This window comes from Musca vetustissima, unplaced genomic scaffold (genome assembly GCF_032173495.1).
Source record: "Musca vetustissima isolate MV318-11 ecotype Yass unplaced genomic scaffold, APGP_CSIRO_Mvet_v1 utg2123, whole genome shotgun sequence".
In the NCBI taxonomy this organism is placed as follows: domain Eukaryota; kingdom Metazoa; phylum Arthropoda; class Insecta; order Diptera; family Muscidae; genus Musca; species Musca vetustissima.
This window is the reverse complement of record NW_026874054.1, coordinates 28,906-44,758: the sequence shown is the minus strand read 5'-3', so window position 1 is coordinate 44,758 and position 15,853 is coordinate 28,906. Positions and strand designations below refer to the sequence as shown.

The 15,853-nt window shown below is 36.2% G+C and overlaps 2 protein-coding genes across 2 annotated transcripts; one reads left to right on the top strand and one right to left on the bottom strand.

The window, feature by feature from the left end:
• Positions 1–2,676: 2,676 nt before the first annotated feature.
• Positions 2,677–5,845, bottom strand: LOC133330531 (carboxypeptidase B1-like). Its single transcript, XM_061538971.1, has 3 exons — positions 5,796–5,845; positions 3,110–4,003; positions 2,677–3,049 (listed from the first exon to the last, which is right to left on the bottom strand). The coding sequence occupies exons 1-3, from the start codon at positions 5,843–5,845 to the stop codon at positions 2,677–2,679; spliced, it is 1,317 nt and encodes a 438-aa protein (XP_061394955.1).
• A 2,127-nt stretch (positions 5,846–7,972) lies between these two features.
• Positions 7,973–15,485, top strand: LOC133330510 (cytochrome P450 6a8-like). Its single transcript, XM_061538950.1, has 3 exons — positions 7,973–8,912; positions 13,078–13,320; positions 15,469–15,485. The coding sequence occupies exons 1-3, from the start codon at positions 7,973–7,975 to the stop codon at positions 15,483–15,485; spliced, it is 1,200 nt and encodes a 399-aa protein (XP_061394934.1).
• The last annotated feature ends 368 nt before the right edge of the window (positions 15,486–15,853 follow it).

The following is a 15,853-nucleotide window of genomic DNA, read 5'->3' as shown; positions in this document are numbered from 1 at the left end:
GTTTAAAGTAGGAGTTCTCCCATTATTGTTTTGTAAGGTTTATGTTTTTTGGCATGGTGTAGACATTAACACTAACTTAGTCAAGAATTCTTTTAATGTATTCTTTCAAGAGGTTCCCGCTATTGTCCAATGGTCAACCCTAACTAAATATAAATCACTGCAATTATTAACAATCAATCGTCTCAGATTCGTTAACTCATATTAATTTTTTCTAATAGCTGTTAAATATTTAATAGCTATAATTTAACGATTGATTTTATTATCATACCACTTTTATATCATTTACATTGTCGTTTAAGCTAACAACAAAAACGTAATTTATGGTGTTTTATAACCATATCATACACGATTTTGTAAGAAACTAAGATTCATTTCTTAACATCGCGGTTGAACTGAACCTTTTTTAGGCTACACTTCTACTTCCTCCAAAAAAATCTGTTAGCAATTTTGAGACGATAAACTTTGTCGATAAGCTTGGCCCTTCTATAGGACCTTAACCGCAAAAAAATTATTCTTGCTTCCAGAACTTAACACATTTCTACAGAGATGTGTATCTCTAATCTCCTCCAAGTGACATTGAGGTAGTCACAACAAACAATGACTAGGTGTGGACCTATGGTAGTGGGCATATGAAAGCCTCATATGAGACGATAGACCGATCTGTGGTCCTTATTTTTGCAGAGATGCCTATGTGTATCTCTAATTTTACTTCAGGCAATATTAAAATAATCACCTACGATTCCGGACTTATTCTTGTGAGCCTCTTACAAGAAAATAGATCGATCTGTGGTAGATAGAATATATTTTCGATGTCATATCATATTTTGTGTACGATTCTTCCAAAAGTGTCAGAAATTATCTGAAGGATCTGGAGAGAGACAGAGAGAGAGAAAGAGAGGCCCAAAGGTATACGAGAGTGATTCAGAAACAGATCAGATCACAGATAACAATTCAAAGTGGTCTTATACCACTTTTCATATTATTTTGATTCTTCCCCTCAGCCTTAATTATAACCTTCACCACACTGTGGTACAGGGTATTATGTCTTTGTGCATATGTTTGTAACAGGCAAAAGCAAAAGAGATAGACACAGGGTTCCCTTTCAGAATATGCATAGAATAACTTTTTAAGTCGATTTATGTATGTCCGTCCGTCCGTCTGTACAGTTGCATTTATAATCCGAATTGGATGAAATTTGGCACAACTCATTTATTTGGCCCAAGGACGAACCCTATTGAAATTGGGAAAAATCGGTTCAGATTTAGATATAGCTCCCATATATATTTTCGTCCGAATGGTACACCCAAGTCCCTATATATCTTTCGATTTGCTCGAAATTTGGTATGACATACTGAATTGAATCTGGAGTGATGTCTGCCAAGTTTCGTGAAAATCGGTTCAGTTTCAGATACAGCTCCCATATATAGTTTTGACCGATTTTATGTGAATGAAACAGCAAAATCCCTATATATCCTTCGATTTACACGCAATTTTGCGTAGCGTACTGAATTAAGTCCAGAAATATGTGTGTTAAATTTCGTGAAAATTGGTTCATATTTATGTATAGCCCCCATATATATTTTCGTCCGATTTTATGTAAATAGTGCAACAAAGTCCCTATATATCCTTCGATTTGCACGAAGTTTGGCATAACGTTCGAAATTTGGTATAACATACTGAATTGAGCCTAGAGTGATGTCTGCCAAGTTTCAAGAAAATCGGTCCAGACTTAGATATAGCTCCCATATATAGTTTCGTCCGATTTGATGTAAATGTTGCACCAAAGTCCCTATATATCTTTCGATTTGCACGAAGTTTGGCATAACGTACTGAATTGAGTCTAGATTCATGTATGCCAAGTTTCGAGAAAATCGATCCAGATTTAGATATAGCTCCCATATATATTTTCGTCCGATTTTATTTAAATGGTGCATCAAAGGATATATAGGAATCCTTCGATTTGCACGAAATTTGGATTTGTAAGTAAATGAAGAACTCCAAATGTGACCGAATGCAAGAACTCAAAATGTGATCGATATTTTGCTTTAAATTTCTTTACATAATTTTATCCCTATGTAAGAAGCAACTCTATATCTGTACAAAATTTAGTATAGGTTGCAGAGTAACATGTTTAATTTCATGTTAATGGTCTTTAAAAAATGCGACGTCTGTTAGATTCCATCTGTTGAAAATACCCAAAGTGGTGAAGGGTATCTTATAGTCGGTCCCGTCCGACTTTATTGCTTTACTTACTGGTTTTTTTAAAGGTATCGACATGTGATCCAAAAATCGTATTAATGCCGAAATCCGTTTCTGAACCCACAAAACTGGTAAAACATTGAACCAAATTAAAGAGAACACAAAACAAAATGGTGTTCTCTTTGTAAACTTTTTACTCAAAAAATTTGTCCAAATGTTTTAGAACTTTTTACTAGAAAAATGGTAAACAGGAATGCCAACTCCTGATTGCCTGTAATATTGATTTTGAAGTATTGCCATCTAATTTTGGCATATTTACTAGATTTGCATTCTCGAACTTTTCAAATTATTTTGTACTCTGAGAGAGATTTTGAAATGTTTCCTTTTAACTAGATTTACTGTTAAAAAAAGTACTGGAACACAGGCAGGTTGTATATATCTGTTGACAAGACCAAATTTTATTCGAATTTAAAATGTTTATTGTAAAATCACCAGTAGCACAACTATTAATCCCAGTGAAAACTTCATTGAAATACCTGCGGCACTATTACGCAAAGGATATTCATGGACCTCCAATGCCATTGCACGTATACCCTGCCAACTTTCTCTAACTAACGGCAATATTCGATTAGTTGGTGGATCAAAACCATTACCACTCGATGGCAATTCCATGCAAAGGACTACTGGAATTTTGGCAACACCATAAGCAAAATCATCAGTGGCGCCCGAAGCAGGATACAATGTACGAGCACTACTACCCGCAGTGTAGACAGTACCTGTTGTATTCCGAATTGTATCCATGCCAGCACGGGCAACTGCATCCAAGTAATGCCAATTCGAAGGTAGAGCTCTGAAAAAATGAAGCTAATTTAAAATGCAAATTTTCTATGGTTTTCATAGGCAAACTTACTGCTCATAACCCCAGGGATAAAGTAAATAATTGCCATATGAATGTAGGGTCAGATACATTTTACATCTGTCGTTGATTTCGAACATTAAATCTCTCAAGGCAATTGCTTCGGGTTCTGAAAATGCCTCTGGTCCATGATAATCCGTTTCACACGGATCAAATGAGCTGCCAGTATGTGCCCAATAAAAATCAAAATTACGATTTAGATCAACACCCAGACATCGAGAGTAGCCCTCTGGATCTGGTTGTCTTGTTTTACGCCAAAACCTGTCATACTGATGCGAATATTCATAACCATCAGGATTTACCACCGGCCATATTAGCCAATCATACATTTTCAATTCTCGTTGATAAAATGTTGAATTTTCCACCAATTGTTGTATGGCATACAATGCTGTGGCATGGGATATCCATTCACGGGCGTGTATACCTGCATCTATAAATATCAGAGGTTTCTTGGACCTCTTCGTTGTGGCTTCAACTGTTTGCCTTATGTGAATGGCTTTTAAGGTACGACCCTCGTATGATTTACCCACTTCCACAATATTCACTTGCCGGGGGAACTCCGCTGCCAACTTATCTAGGTAATTATTGATAACGTCAAAACGCTGATAGCTATGAAAATCGATAGCGTCATTTTTGTTAGGGGCGGAACGACTGGAACGCTGAAACACTTTCTCCGCCTGCACATTTGTAGCCACATTGTTATTAATAATCTTAAATGTCAGTTTGTTTTTCTTCAGATAACTCTTTATTGTCGGCATTTTAAATGGTTCTACTAGCACGCGCATGCTGTAAGCTTCTTCACCACGGCCAATGACATCTGGATGGAAATTTTCTCGGAATACTTTGTAATTTTTTGGATTTTCCAACTGAATATCGAGGATTTTGTAACTAATATGAAAAAAAAAAGTTTTAGAATTTAGCAGTTGAAATTTAGTTTGAGCCTACCCCTCATAGTTCCGATGATATGTTGTAATATTCAGACCTTCTATAAATTCGAAATGCAATATTATTCCAAATAATAACAGAAATGAACGCGGTAAAACTCGCATTTTGCTTGCTACTCTCTGAAGATATCCACACAAATGAAAACTACTTGCAGGGCATTCGATTGTAGATAATATGTTCATGGTTATCAATTTAGTGTTTTATTGGGTGCTATTATTATATGCCGGCAAATATTCTATAGAGGAAAACGTATCAGTGGGTGTATACATTACATCATTGTTCGGAAGTGAAAATCGATGGTGAAGATTGGCAAAAAAATGATTATAATCTTCATCTATGTATTTATTTATTTCATTTTCTTTTGAATATAAAATTTAATTATACTCGACACGAATGGTTCGAATGTCCGTACGTCTACCTATTATAATTTGAAAAACAACAAATGTTGCATGTAGGTTCGGTTCTGGTCAATGGCGACACTTATAGTTTTTATGTCGTTATTCGTGTGGCCCCATCCCTATTGGGATGAAATGAACCAAAAACTTTATTTTTGTCTATTTTTCTGGTCGCTGTAGAGGCATCAATTCGGACCGAACATCACGGAATTTTACACAGAGAAGGGGGTATGACCATGCATGACTGTTTTGTTGTGTGAAATATGACAACCTTTCTATTTTATGACGTATGTATTTACTCCTGAAGAACATAGACGCGAGCAGTTTATAGTATATCCCAGAGGAGTGGTTGACCTTTAAAATTCTGCTAATTATGTTATTGTAAAAACTCGGATGTGGAAGTTATACTAACATAATTGCCTACGTAGGTGTCTACGTATTTTGATTAGATTAGTATTACCATTAATGAAAACGTTTAACATGAAGTTCCGGTTATGGTGAAGGACGACACCTAAAAATTATGGATTGGTGATCAATATCATCATATTTAAGAGATTGAAAGGGTCAAAAACCACTATTGTAAGCCGAAAATCACAAAATTTGCACGGGGAAATGATTTGGCCAACTATTTATTTAGGTCAAGTGTACCAACACTTTTGTGTGTAAAATACCCAATTTAATTCGTAAATATACCAGGGTAAGAAAGACGATCTTTTGATCTTGATTTAGAGGGTGCAAATACCGCGATGTATCATTCAGGCATCGAATATAGAACTGCAGAAAATTAAAGTTCGGTGGTAGTTCTGTAGGGTATCATATGGTCGGTCCGGTCCGACTGTACGGCTCCGCTCACTTGTTTAGTATTATCGGTTAATATTACGGGGGTAAAATGGGCCAACCACTTAATATTTGTGTGTGGCTTTAGAGGCCACAATTATGCCGTGAACGGGGAACAGATAGCATTGAAAATTACCCGCCAATATATACCAGATCAAATGAGGGTGCAAATACCGCGATGTATCATTCAGGCATCGAATATAGAATTGCAGAAAATTAAAGTTCGGTGGTAGTTCTGTAGGGTATCATATGGTCGGTCCGGTCCGACTGTACGGCTCCGCTCACTTGTTTAGTATTATCGGTTAATATTACGGGGGTAAAATGGGCCAACCACTTAATATTTGTGTGTGGCTTTAGAGGCCACAATTATGCCGTGAACGGGGAACAGATAGCATTGAAAATTACCCGCCAATATATACCAGATCAAATGAACCTTGTAGTTGAGTATGGTATCAAATGATCAGGATAGTCCGATTATATCCATTAACACCCAGATGAAATACCTGAATCTAGAATTTTGGATATTAGGTGTGTTGGTGTGTTGGCGTATCATTAGGCTAGGTTATTGGCAATTCGTACAAAAAGGTACTTAACGTGCTCACCGAAGTATTGACTATATTTCAACCTTAAGTTGAGCGAAGCGCACGAAACACATTCCTCGCAGAACGTGAATTTTCGACAACAAAATTTGAACTATTTATAAACGTTGTTGTGGTTTAAGCCTTTTCATAATTAAATACCAAACAATGCTAAACAAAAACCAGTAAGGAAAGTAGTAAAGTCGGACGGGCCCGACTATATGATACATTTCACCACTTTGGGTCGAAATGAAATTAGGTACATAAACATGTCATTCTGCAACCGATACTAAATGTTTCATTTGGTCAGATATGTAAGCTATATCTAAATCTGAACCGATTTCAGGAAACTTAACACACATCATTCTAAACCTAAATTCATTACCCTGTGCCAAATTTCATGCAAATCGAAAGATATATAGAGACTTTGGTACACCATTTACATTAAATCGGACGAATATATATATATATATATATATATATATATGGGAGCTACATCTAAATCTGTACCGATTTTCAGGAAACTTAACACACATCATTATAGACATAATTCAGTGCGCTGTGCCAAATTTCGTGCAAATCGAAAGATACGTAGGGACTTTGGTACACCATTTACATTAAATCGGACGAATATATATATATGGGAGCTACATCTAAATCTGTACCGATTTTCAGGAAACTTAACACACATCATTATAGACATAATTCAGTGCGCTGTGCCAAATTTCGTGCAAATCGAAAGATACGTAGGGAGTTTGGTACACCATTTACATTAAATCGGACGAAAATATATATGGGAGCTATATCTAAATTTGGACCGATTTTCAGGAGACTTAACACACATCATTCTAGACCTAATTCATTACGCTATGCCAAATTTCGTGCAAATCGGAAGTTATATAAGGACTTTGGTACACCATTTACCGTAAATCGGAACTTTCACTTAACACACTTCATTCTAGACCTTATTCATTACGCTGTGCCAAATCAAAAGATATATAGGGACTATGGCGCACCATTTACATAAATCGGACGAAAATATATATGGGAGCTATATCTAAATCTGAACCGATTTTCAGGAAACTTAACACACATCATTCTAGACCTAATTCATTACGCTATACCAAATTTCGTGCCAATCGAAAGACATATAGGGACTTTAGTACACCATTTAAATTAAATATGGGAGCTATATCTTAATCTGAACCGATTTTCCCAATTTCAATAGGATTCGTCCTTGGGCCAAATAAGCGACCTATGCCAAATTCCATCCAATTCGGATCATAAATGCGACCTGTACTTTGTTTACTTCAAACTAACAAAGATATTTGGAGGGTATCATGTCAAAGCGGGAACCCATATAGGACATTTGCTGAAATATAATTTTCAACCTCAAAATACCTGAAAAGACAAATTACATTTTAAATGCCAAAAGAAAAAAATGGAGCATGATCTTTATATGGGTGTCATGTCGAAACAAGGACCTATACCGAACACTTTCCGTAAGGATGTTGTTCACTCACATTTTCTTACCAAATATTATTAATATCGGAACAATTTCCCACATAACGGTACCAATAAAATTTCGGGATATTTTTTTTATTCTCGGCATGTTAGGCTGTAATTTAGTGTTTTGAATTATCGTTTAATACCAAATGACCCTACCAAAAATATTTAATATTTGTTATCTTCTTCGGGTAGCCTCATATAACCGTGTAACCACGACCGTTCTTCCATTACATCGGAAGGTTTACCCGCACTTTCCGAAATACTTCTGAGTTGTATTATTCCTGGTTGAGCGACTTATTATGCATAATTATTCCAAAATAAATCGAAGACAACCAAATGACTGCTTTCACCAACCCGACAGGTGTAGGGTGTTATGAAAAACAAACACCAATTCAATGCATTTCAATTAAACGCCAAGAACGCTGAAACAGAAAGTATTTTAAACTCGTCGCGACAAGATGTATTTCGGCACCTGTTTCGTTTTATTAACTGCATGCCTAACGTGTTTCGTTTTTCTGTTCCGGAGGAAAGTCCAATATTGGCCGAAACGTAAAATTCTAACACCAACACATCGACATTGGTTATGGGGAAATATGACAGATTACGGTCGGCACAACTCATTTAATGATATATTCCACAACTACTACAATGAAATTCGTGCGTCTTCGCCACCTTTGCTCGGTTTATACGTATTTGTAACCCCAGTGGCTCTAATAACAGACTTGCAATTGGCCAAACGTATTCTAACAAAAGATTTCGGTTATTTTCATAATCGTGGTTTATACCATAACCCAGACGATTTGACGGGCAATCTCTTCACCTTGGACTATGATCGATGGAAAGTGTTTCGAACAAAACTCTCACCAAGTTTTACAAGTGGCAAATTGAAATCAATGTTGCCGACATTTGTTGGAGTCTCTAAAGAATTAATACAAGTTATGAAGCTCGATATTGCGGAGGGTAATAATATTTTCGACATAAAAGATTTAATGTTACGTTTTACATTGGAAATAATTGGATCCTGTGGTTTTGGCTGTAAGACACATAGTTTACAAAATCCCAAAGATCAATTCTATCAACTCATACAGAACTCGTTTATTGGAGAACACAATGGAAATGTGACAAAGCTTCTAATGATCGCCTTTCCCCGATTGGCCCGTCTGCTACAACTTCAATATTTACCAGCTAATATGATACGATTTTATACAAATTTCGTAAAAGATATCTTGGATGTTAGAAAAAAATCTGAAATGCGTTATAACTACATTATTGATACCTTAAATGAAATGCACATCGGAACGAGTGACCGGAAATTGACATTAACTGAAATTACGGCACAAACCTTGATATTCTTTCAGGCGGGGTATGAAAGTACCGCATTCACGCTAACCTATGCCCTATATGAATTGGCAAGAAATTGTGAAATCCAGGAAAGAACTCGCGAGGAAATTTTTAGAGTTTTAAAGAGACACAATGATGGCGTTACATATGATTGTTTAAGTGAAATGAAATATCTACAACAGGTTCTGAAAGGTATGTGGAAAAAACTTGTATATACATGACACCGTAAGTTAACCTTTCATAATAGTTAAACTCTTAAGCGAACTCTATTGGATATAAGTCGTACAATAGCTATTTTAAGATTGTAATTCCTTCTGCAAGGCTTCAATGGGGGAAGGACCTGCAGGTCTGAAAATGCTATACACCATTGATCGGTGCACCATTTGGGTCTAGATGTCTTATATGAAAAAATGTTTTCTCTGCAATGCTTTTAGGGGAAAATAGGTAGTATAGTCGTTTTACGGGTATTCTCTGTATAGAAAATCTGTATTCTGTATAGAAAATCTGTATAGATAATTTGTGTACATATAATACGTTTATATAAGACCCTCTAGGGGACTCTTTTGATGTAATAATTTCGTCTGGACTTTTATGTAGAAAATATATTCTACATATCCTCTATAGGTTTTCTGTGGTTAGAAAAACATTAAGGACGGATAAGATACCTTATAGTCTGGATAGGAGACCTTCTTCTACACCTTATACAGGCCTTCTATGAAAAACCTTATATGTTATTTCTATAAGACCTCTAGAGATGAGGGTCCTGTAGATAGGTCTAAAAAAGTACTAGTAGTAGTCATTCTACAGATGTTATCTGCATAAAAAATCTGCAATAGGGCCTTATGTGAATAAAAAAAATGTATATAAGACCATCTTACTTAGCTTGCTTGTTACAGAACGGTTGTTGCATAAGCCGAGCTTAAAAATGATTTCCAAGCGCGTCAGTCTTTTGCGCATTTCCTCCAATTTGAAAAACCACGTTCCAAGATGTTGTTTTCTACTTGGTCTTTCCATCTGATTCGTGGCCTTCCCCTTCTTCGGGAACCATCAGTAGGCTCGCTTTTATATGCCTTTTGAGCTGGGGTATTCCCATTCATTCGCACAACATGGCCTAGCCATCGTAGTCGCTGCAGCTCAATACGACTGACTATATCGATGTTCGCGTATAAATTGTAAAGCTCGTGGTTAATTCAACGCCGTTATTCACCGTCGACGCAGATCGGCCCGTTGATCTTTCCGAGAATTTTTCTTTCAAACACCCCAAGAGCTGTCTCATCTGCTTGCGCAAGCACCCATGCTTCAGATCCATATAACAGCACGACTAGTATCAGCGTCTTGTAAAGTGTGAGTTTAGTCTGGCTGGAGTTGGCCTTGTTTCTAAACTGCTTACTTACCATAGTAGCATCTGTTGGTCATCACAATCCTTCTCCAAATTTCAAAAATGATGTCATTCGGTTTATTTATGGCCGTACCAAGGTATATAAAATCTTTAACTACCTCGAAGCTGTAGTTCTCTAGTGCCACAATTGGTCCGAGTCTACTGGACGTCTTGCGCGTGATACCATCAGCTTGGTCTTCTCGCCGTTTACTGCCAGACACACTTTGGAAGATTCCTTCTCAATTTCTTCAAAGGTGTCTGTTACCGCTCGCAATGTTCGACCCATTATATCGATGTCATCAGATTAGGCGAGTAACATGTGTTATTTGGTGTGCAGAGTGCCACTTCTGTTCACATTTGCGTCTCGTATGACCTTTTCCAGCAGGATGTTAAAAAGATCACACGACAAACTGTCACCTTGTCTGAATCCTCGTTCAGTATTGAAGGGCTCCGATAGGTCCTTTAACTGCTAACCTTGTGCCAATAAGACCATCTAGAGGACTTTTTTTGTCATTCCGTTTGTAACTCACCGAAATATTCATTTCCGACCCTATAAAGTATATATATTCTTGATCAGGGTAAAATTCTAAGACGATCTAGCCATGACCGTCCGTCCGTTGTAATCACGCTATCTTCTGAAGGAATTGAGATAGGGTGCTGAAATTTTGCACAGGTTTGTCTTTTGTCTGCAGGCAGGTCATGTTCGAAGATGGGGTATATCGGTCCACGTTTAGGCATAGCTCCCATATAACAGCACCCCACAATTTTCGGTATTTTAGGGTTCTTTAGCGCGTTTTTCAACCGAATTCGCTGAAATTTGGTACATTGGGTTCTTATTGGATACTAAATGTCTCCACAAAAAATTATAAATATAGGTCCACTTTTTCTGGTAGCCCCCATATAACGGTACCTCCTAATTTTCAGTATTTTGGGGGTTTTGGTCGTATTTTTCCACCGAATTGGCTGTAATATAATACTTTGAGTTCTTAATAGGTTTCAAATCACTCCATTTTTTTCTGGTAGCCCCCCATATAAGGGTACCCCAAATTTTCGGTATGTTGGGGTTCTTGAGCGCGTTTTTCAACCGAATTCGCTGAAATTTGGTATATTGGGTTCTCATTGGGTACCAACTATTTCCACTAAAAATTCCAAAATTCCAAAAAAAAATTTTATACCCTTCACCACACTGTAGTACAGGGTATTATGTCTTTGTGCATATGTTTGTAACAGGCAAAAATAATCGAGATAGACCCGTGGATCATTTTGAGAATATGCATAGAATCACTTTCTAAGTCGATTTATGCATGTCCGCGCGTCCGTCTGTCCATGTTAAATTGTAAAGATAGTACAGGTCGCATTTATGATCCGAATTGGATGAAATTTGGCACAGCTCATTTGTTTGACCCAAGGACGAACCCTATTGAAATTGGGAAAAATCGGTTCAGGTTTAGATATAGCTCCCATATATATTTTCGTCCGATTTAAGGTAAATGAGGTACCAAAGTCCCTAAATATCTTTCGATTTGCACGAAATTTGGTACAGCCTACTCAATAAGGTCTAGAATGATGTGTACTAAATTTCGTGAAAATCGGTTCAGATTTAGATATAGCTCCCATATATATTCTCGTCCGATTTTAGGTAAATGGTGCACAAAAGTCCCTATATATCCTTCGATTTGCACGAAGTTTGGATTTATAAGTAAATGAAGAACTCAAAATAGTGCCGAATGCTCAAAACATGTGATAAGTTTCGATGAAATCGGTTTAGATTTCGATATTTTGCTTTAAAGTTATTTATATAATTTTGTCCCATTTTAAGAAGCAACTCTATATCTGACCAAAATTTTGTATAGGTTGCAGAATGACATGTTTAGTTTCATGTTAATGGTCCTTCAAAAATGCGACGTCTGTTACGATTCCATCTGTTGAATATACCCAAAGTGGTGAAGGGTATAATATAGTCGGCCCCGTCCGACTTTACTACTTTCCTTACTGGTTTATATTAATATAATTATCTGGTTTTTCCGCGTTTTGGGTTTGGTTCTAACAATAATGAACTATAGCCCGCATTTAGGCTTAGCCGTAGCCCCTGTGTGGGAGGTACCAGAAGCCATGGACCGATATTGCCCAAATTCGGACTTGAACTATATTTGGAAGACATAATAAGATGGTATGAAATCAAATTTTTCTGAAACGGATTTGGTCTAAAGAAACATGTGGTCTAGAACCAATATTTCGATGAGGCACATTTTCACCGTGTGAAAGTGTATACACACTAATTAGCCATAAGGCTGAGGGTATAATTTTCTATTAAAAATTATTGTTTGCATAATCGGTTTGTAGAAATGTCTGTATAGGTCTATTTTTTGTGAAATTATGAAGTCCCCTTCAAAGGCCACGCGTCACTTTCGATATGTACATTGTCCTAGCCCAATTATCCACCGTGAGTGCCTATAGTTTGGTTCCTTCAATTTACCATGCCCTGGCGCCCATATACAAGTTCCGATCGATTTTAGATATTTTCAATGTCCACCTCATGTTAGGAAGAATAAAAGAAAATGGCCCGGTCGAACTTTATATACCAGATTTACTTGTTATCAGTATGTTTTCAACAGATAGAAGACCATTGATTTTCTATATACTGTATACGCAGATAATGTGAGCGTTTTTCTAAGACGAAAGGGCATTTGGAGATCACCTGCAGAGTACCAGAAATAAGTAATTCCTAAATGGAATTTCTACACACAAGAACTTAAAAGAAATTCTATGACAGAAATCCATATATATTTTTTGACACATTCTCCCATACTTAATGTATCTAATATTTGTCTCCTCTGTATATATACTTATTTTATTTCGAATTCCAGACGTTATATAATTTAATTTATAATACAAAAGTAATTATTACATAAATGCTTATTGAAATAAACACAAGAACCAACATCAACAATTTAAAACCGGTTTCTTATATCATTTCAGAAACGCTACGCCTTTATCCCATATCACCGTTAATTATACGACAATGTTCCAAAGACTACACGGTGCCATCACATTCGGATATTGTAATAAGTAAAGGTCAAATGATAATAATACCGGCGTATAGTTTTCAACGAGATGAAAATTATTATCCTAAAGCGACCGAATTTAATCCTGAGAATTTTGCTGCAGATCGTTCAAATCCTCCCCTGTTAAGTTTTGGTGATGGACCGCGTAATTGTATTGGTATGCGTTTTGCACAAATACAAATGACTATTGGTCTGGCATTACTTTTAAGATCGTTTAAATTTAGTTTTTGTGACAAGACAGAAAATCCAATTTCGTTTAATAAACAAAGTGTTCTGCTGACACCACAAAATAAAATTTTTTTAAAAGTTGAAAAAATAATAAGTGATTGAAAGAAAGAAAATTGTTGTTTTAATTTTGTGAAATCCTTTTTTATACCCTCCACCATAGTATGGTACCTCCGAATTTTCAATATTTTGGGGGTTTTGGTCGTATTTTTCCTCCCAAAAGGCTGAAATTTAGTATTTTGAATTCTTAATAGTACCAAATCTCTCCACAAAAAATTATGAATATAGGTCCATTTTTTCGGGTAGCCCGTATATAGGGGTACCCCGCAATTTTCGGTATTTTGGGGTTCTTCAGCGCGTTTTTGAGAATTCGCTGAAATTTGGTACATTGGGTTCTTATTGGGTACTAAATGTCTCCATTTGATATCAATCTGACTAACATGGGAAGTTTGATGCCCAATTTACTTAAAATCGGGCGAAAATATATATATATATATATATATATGGAAGCTATATCCAAATATGAAGCGATTTCAACGAAACTTGTCACAGGTTATACTAATTTTAGTACGTTTTGTTCTTACCAGCCTATTGGTTCCTTGGTGCGTCAATTACTTAAAATCAATCTATAATAAAAGGGAGCTATATCTAAATCTCAACCGATTTTCACGAAACTTGGCACCCATCATTTTGGACTAAATTTACATTAAAACGGACGAAAATATATATGGGAGCTATATCTAAACCTTGGCCGATTTTCACGAAACTTGACCGAGATCACTCTAGGCTCGATTCAGTACGTTATGCCAAATTTCGTGCAAATCGAAGGATATATAGGGACTTTGGTGCACCATTTACATGAAATCGGACGAAACTATATATTGGAGATATATCTAAATCTGGACAGATTTTCTCGAAACTTGGCATACATCAATCTAGGCTCAAATTTCGTGCAAATCGAAAGATATATAGGAACTTTGATGCACCGGACGAAACTATATATGGGAGCTATATCTAAATCTGGACCAATTTTCTCGAAACTTGGCATACATCAATCTAGGCTCAATTCAGTACGTTATGCCAAATTTCGTGAAAATTGAAGGATATAGGGGGACTTTGGTGCACCATTTACATGAAATCGGACGAAACTATATATGGGAGCTATATCTAAATCTGGACCGATTTTCTCGAAACTTTGCAGACATCACTCTAGGCTCAATTCAGTACGATATGCCAAATTTGGTGTAAATCGAAAGATATGTATGGCCTTTGGTGCACCATTTACATGAAATCGGACGAAACTATATATGGGAGCTATATATAAATCTGGACCGATTTTCACGAAACTTGGCAGACATCATTCTAGGCTCAATTCAGTACGTTATATTAAATTTCGTGCAAATCGAAGGATATAGGCGGACTTGGTGCTCCATTTACATGAAATCGGACGAAACTATATATGGGAGCTATATATAAATCTGGACCGATTTTCTCGAAACTTGGCAGACATCACTCTAGGCTCAATTCAGTACGTTATGCCAAATTTCGTGCAAATCGAAGGATATAGGGGGACTTTGGTGCACCATTTACATGAAATCGGACGAAACTATATATGGGAGCTATATCTAAATCTGGACCAATTTTCTCGAAACTTGGCAGACATCACTCTAGGCTCAATTCAGTACGTTATGCCAAATTTCGTGCAAATCGAAAGATATATAGGCGGACTTTGGTGCACTATTTACATGAAATCGGACGAAACTATATATGGGAGCTATATATAAATCTGGACCGATTTACACGAAACGTGGCCGACATCATTCTAGGCTCAATTCAGTACGTTATACTAAATTTCGTGAAAATTGACAGATATATAGGGTCTTTGGTGCACAATTTATCTTAAATCGGACGAAAATATATATGGGAGCTTTATCTAAATCTGAACCGATTTTTCCAAATTTCAATAGGGTTCGTCCTTGGACCAAACAAATGAGCTGTGCCAAATTTCATCCAAATCGGATTATAAATGCGACCTGTATTTTGTTTACAATTTAATTAATTTTGTTTACAATACATTCAGACTTTGCCATAACTTAATTAAATTCTCCCGATATTGTGATCTCTATAAATTGTGTAATAATTTTTCCTGCGATTCTTTTGATAGATCTCCGAGTTTCACCCATTTTCCCGAAGAAAATAAAAATGTTTGGAATTTTGTATTTTTATTTAAAATTAATTAACAATTAAATTAAACTACTAAATTATGAAAAAATAAAAAAAGAATGACAATTAAAATCTCACTAATATAAGTACACATACAGACATACACAATGGCTATGTACATACCGTGTATACCCAATAGAAGTAAGGAATTCTAACAAAAAACTATGAGTATAAATTGTTGTTATCTTTAAAAAGATTTGCAATAATAGCGTTATATAAATATATAGAGATTTGTTCTATAT

What these genes read in the sequence shown, in the direction of transcription:
- LOC133330531 (XM_061538971.1), bottom strand. Translation starts at nt 5,845, where the DNA reads ATGATACGCCAACACACCAACACACCTAATATCCAAAATTCTAGATTC. An exon ending in ATCCAAAATTCTAGATTCAG is followed by an intron (nt 4,004 to 5,795) that starts GTATTTCATCTG and finishes TTTTCATATTAG; the next exon opens with TTACAAAATCCTCGATATTC. An exon ending in TATCCCTGGGGTTATGAGCA is followed by an intron (nt 3,050 to 3,109) that starts GTAAGTTTGCCT and finishes TCATTTTTTCAG; the next exon opens with AGCTCTACCTTCGAATTGGC.
- LOC133330510 (XM_061538950.1), top strand. Translation starts at nt 7,973, where the DNA reads ATGACAGATTACGGTCGGCACAACTCATTTAATGATATATTCCACAAC. An exon ending in TCTACAACAGGTTCTGAAAG is followed by an intron (nt 8,913 to 13,077) that starts GTATGTGGAAAA and finishes ATATCATTTCAG; the next exon opens with AAACGCTACGCCTTTATCCC.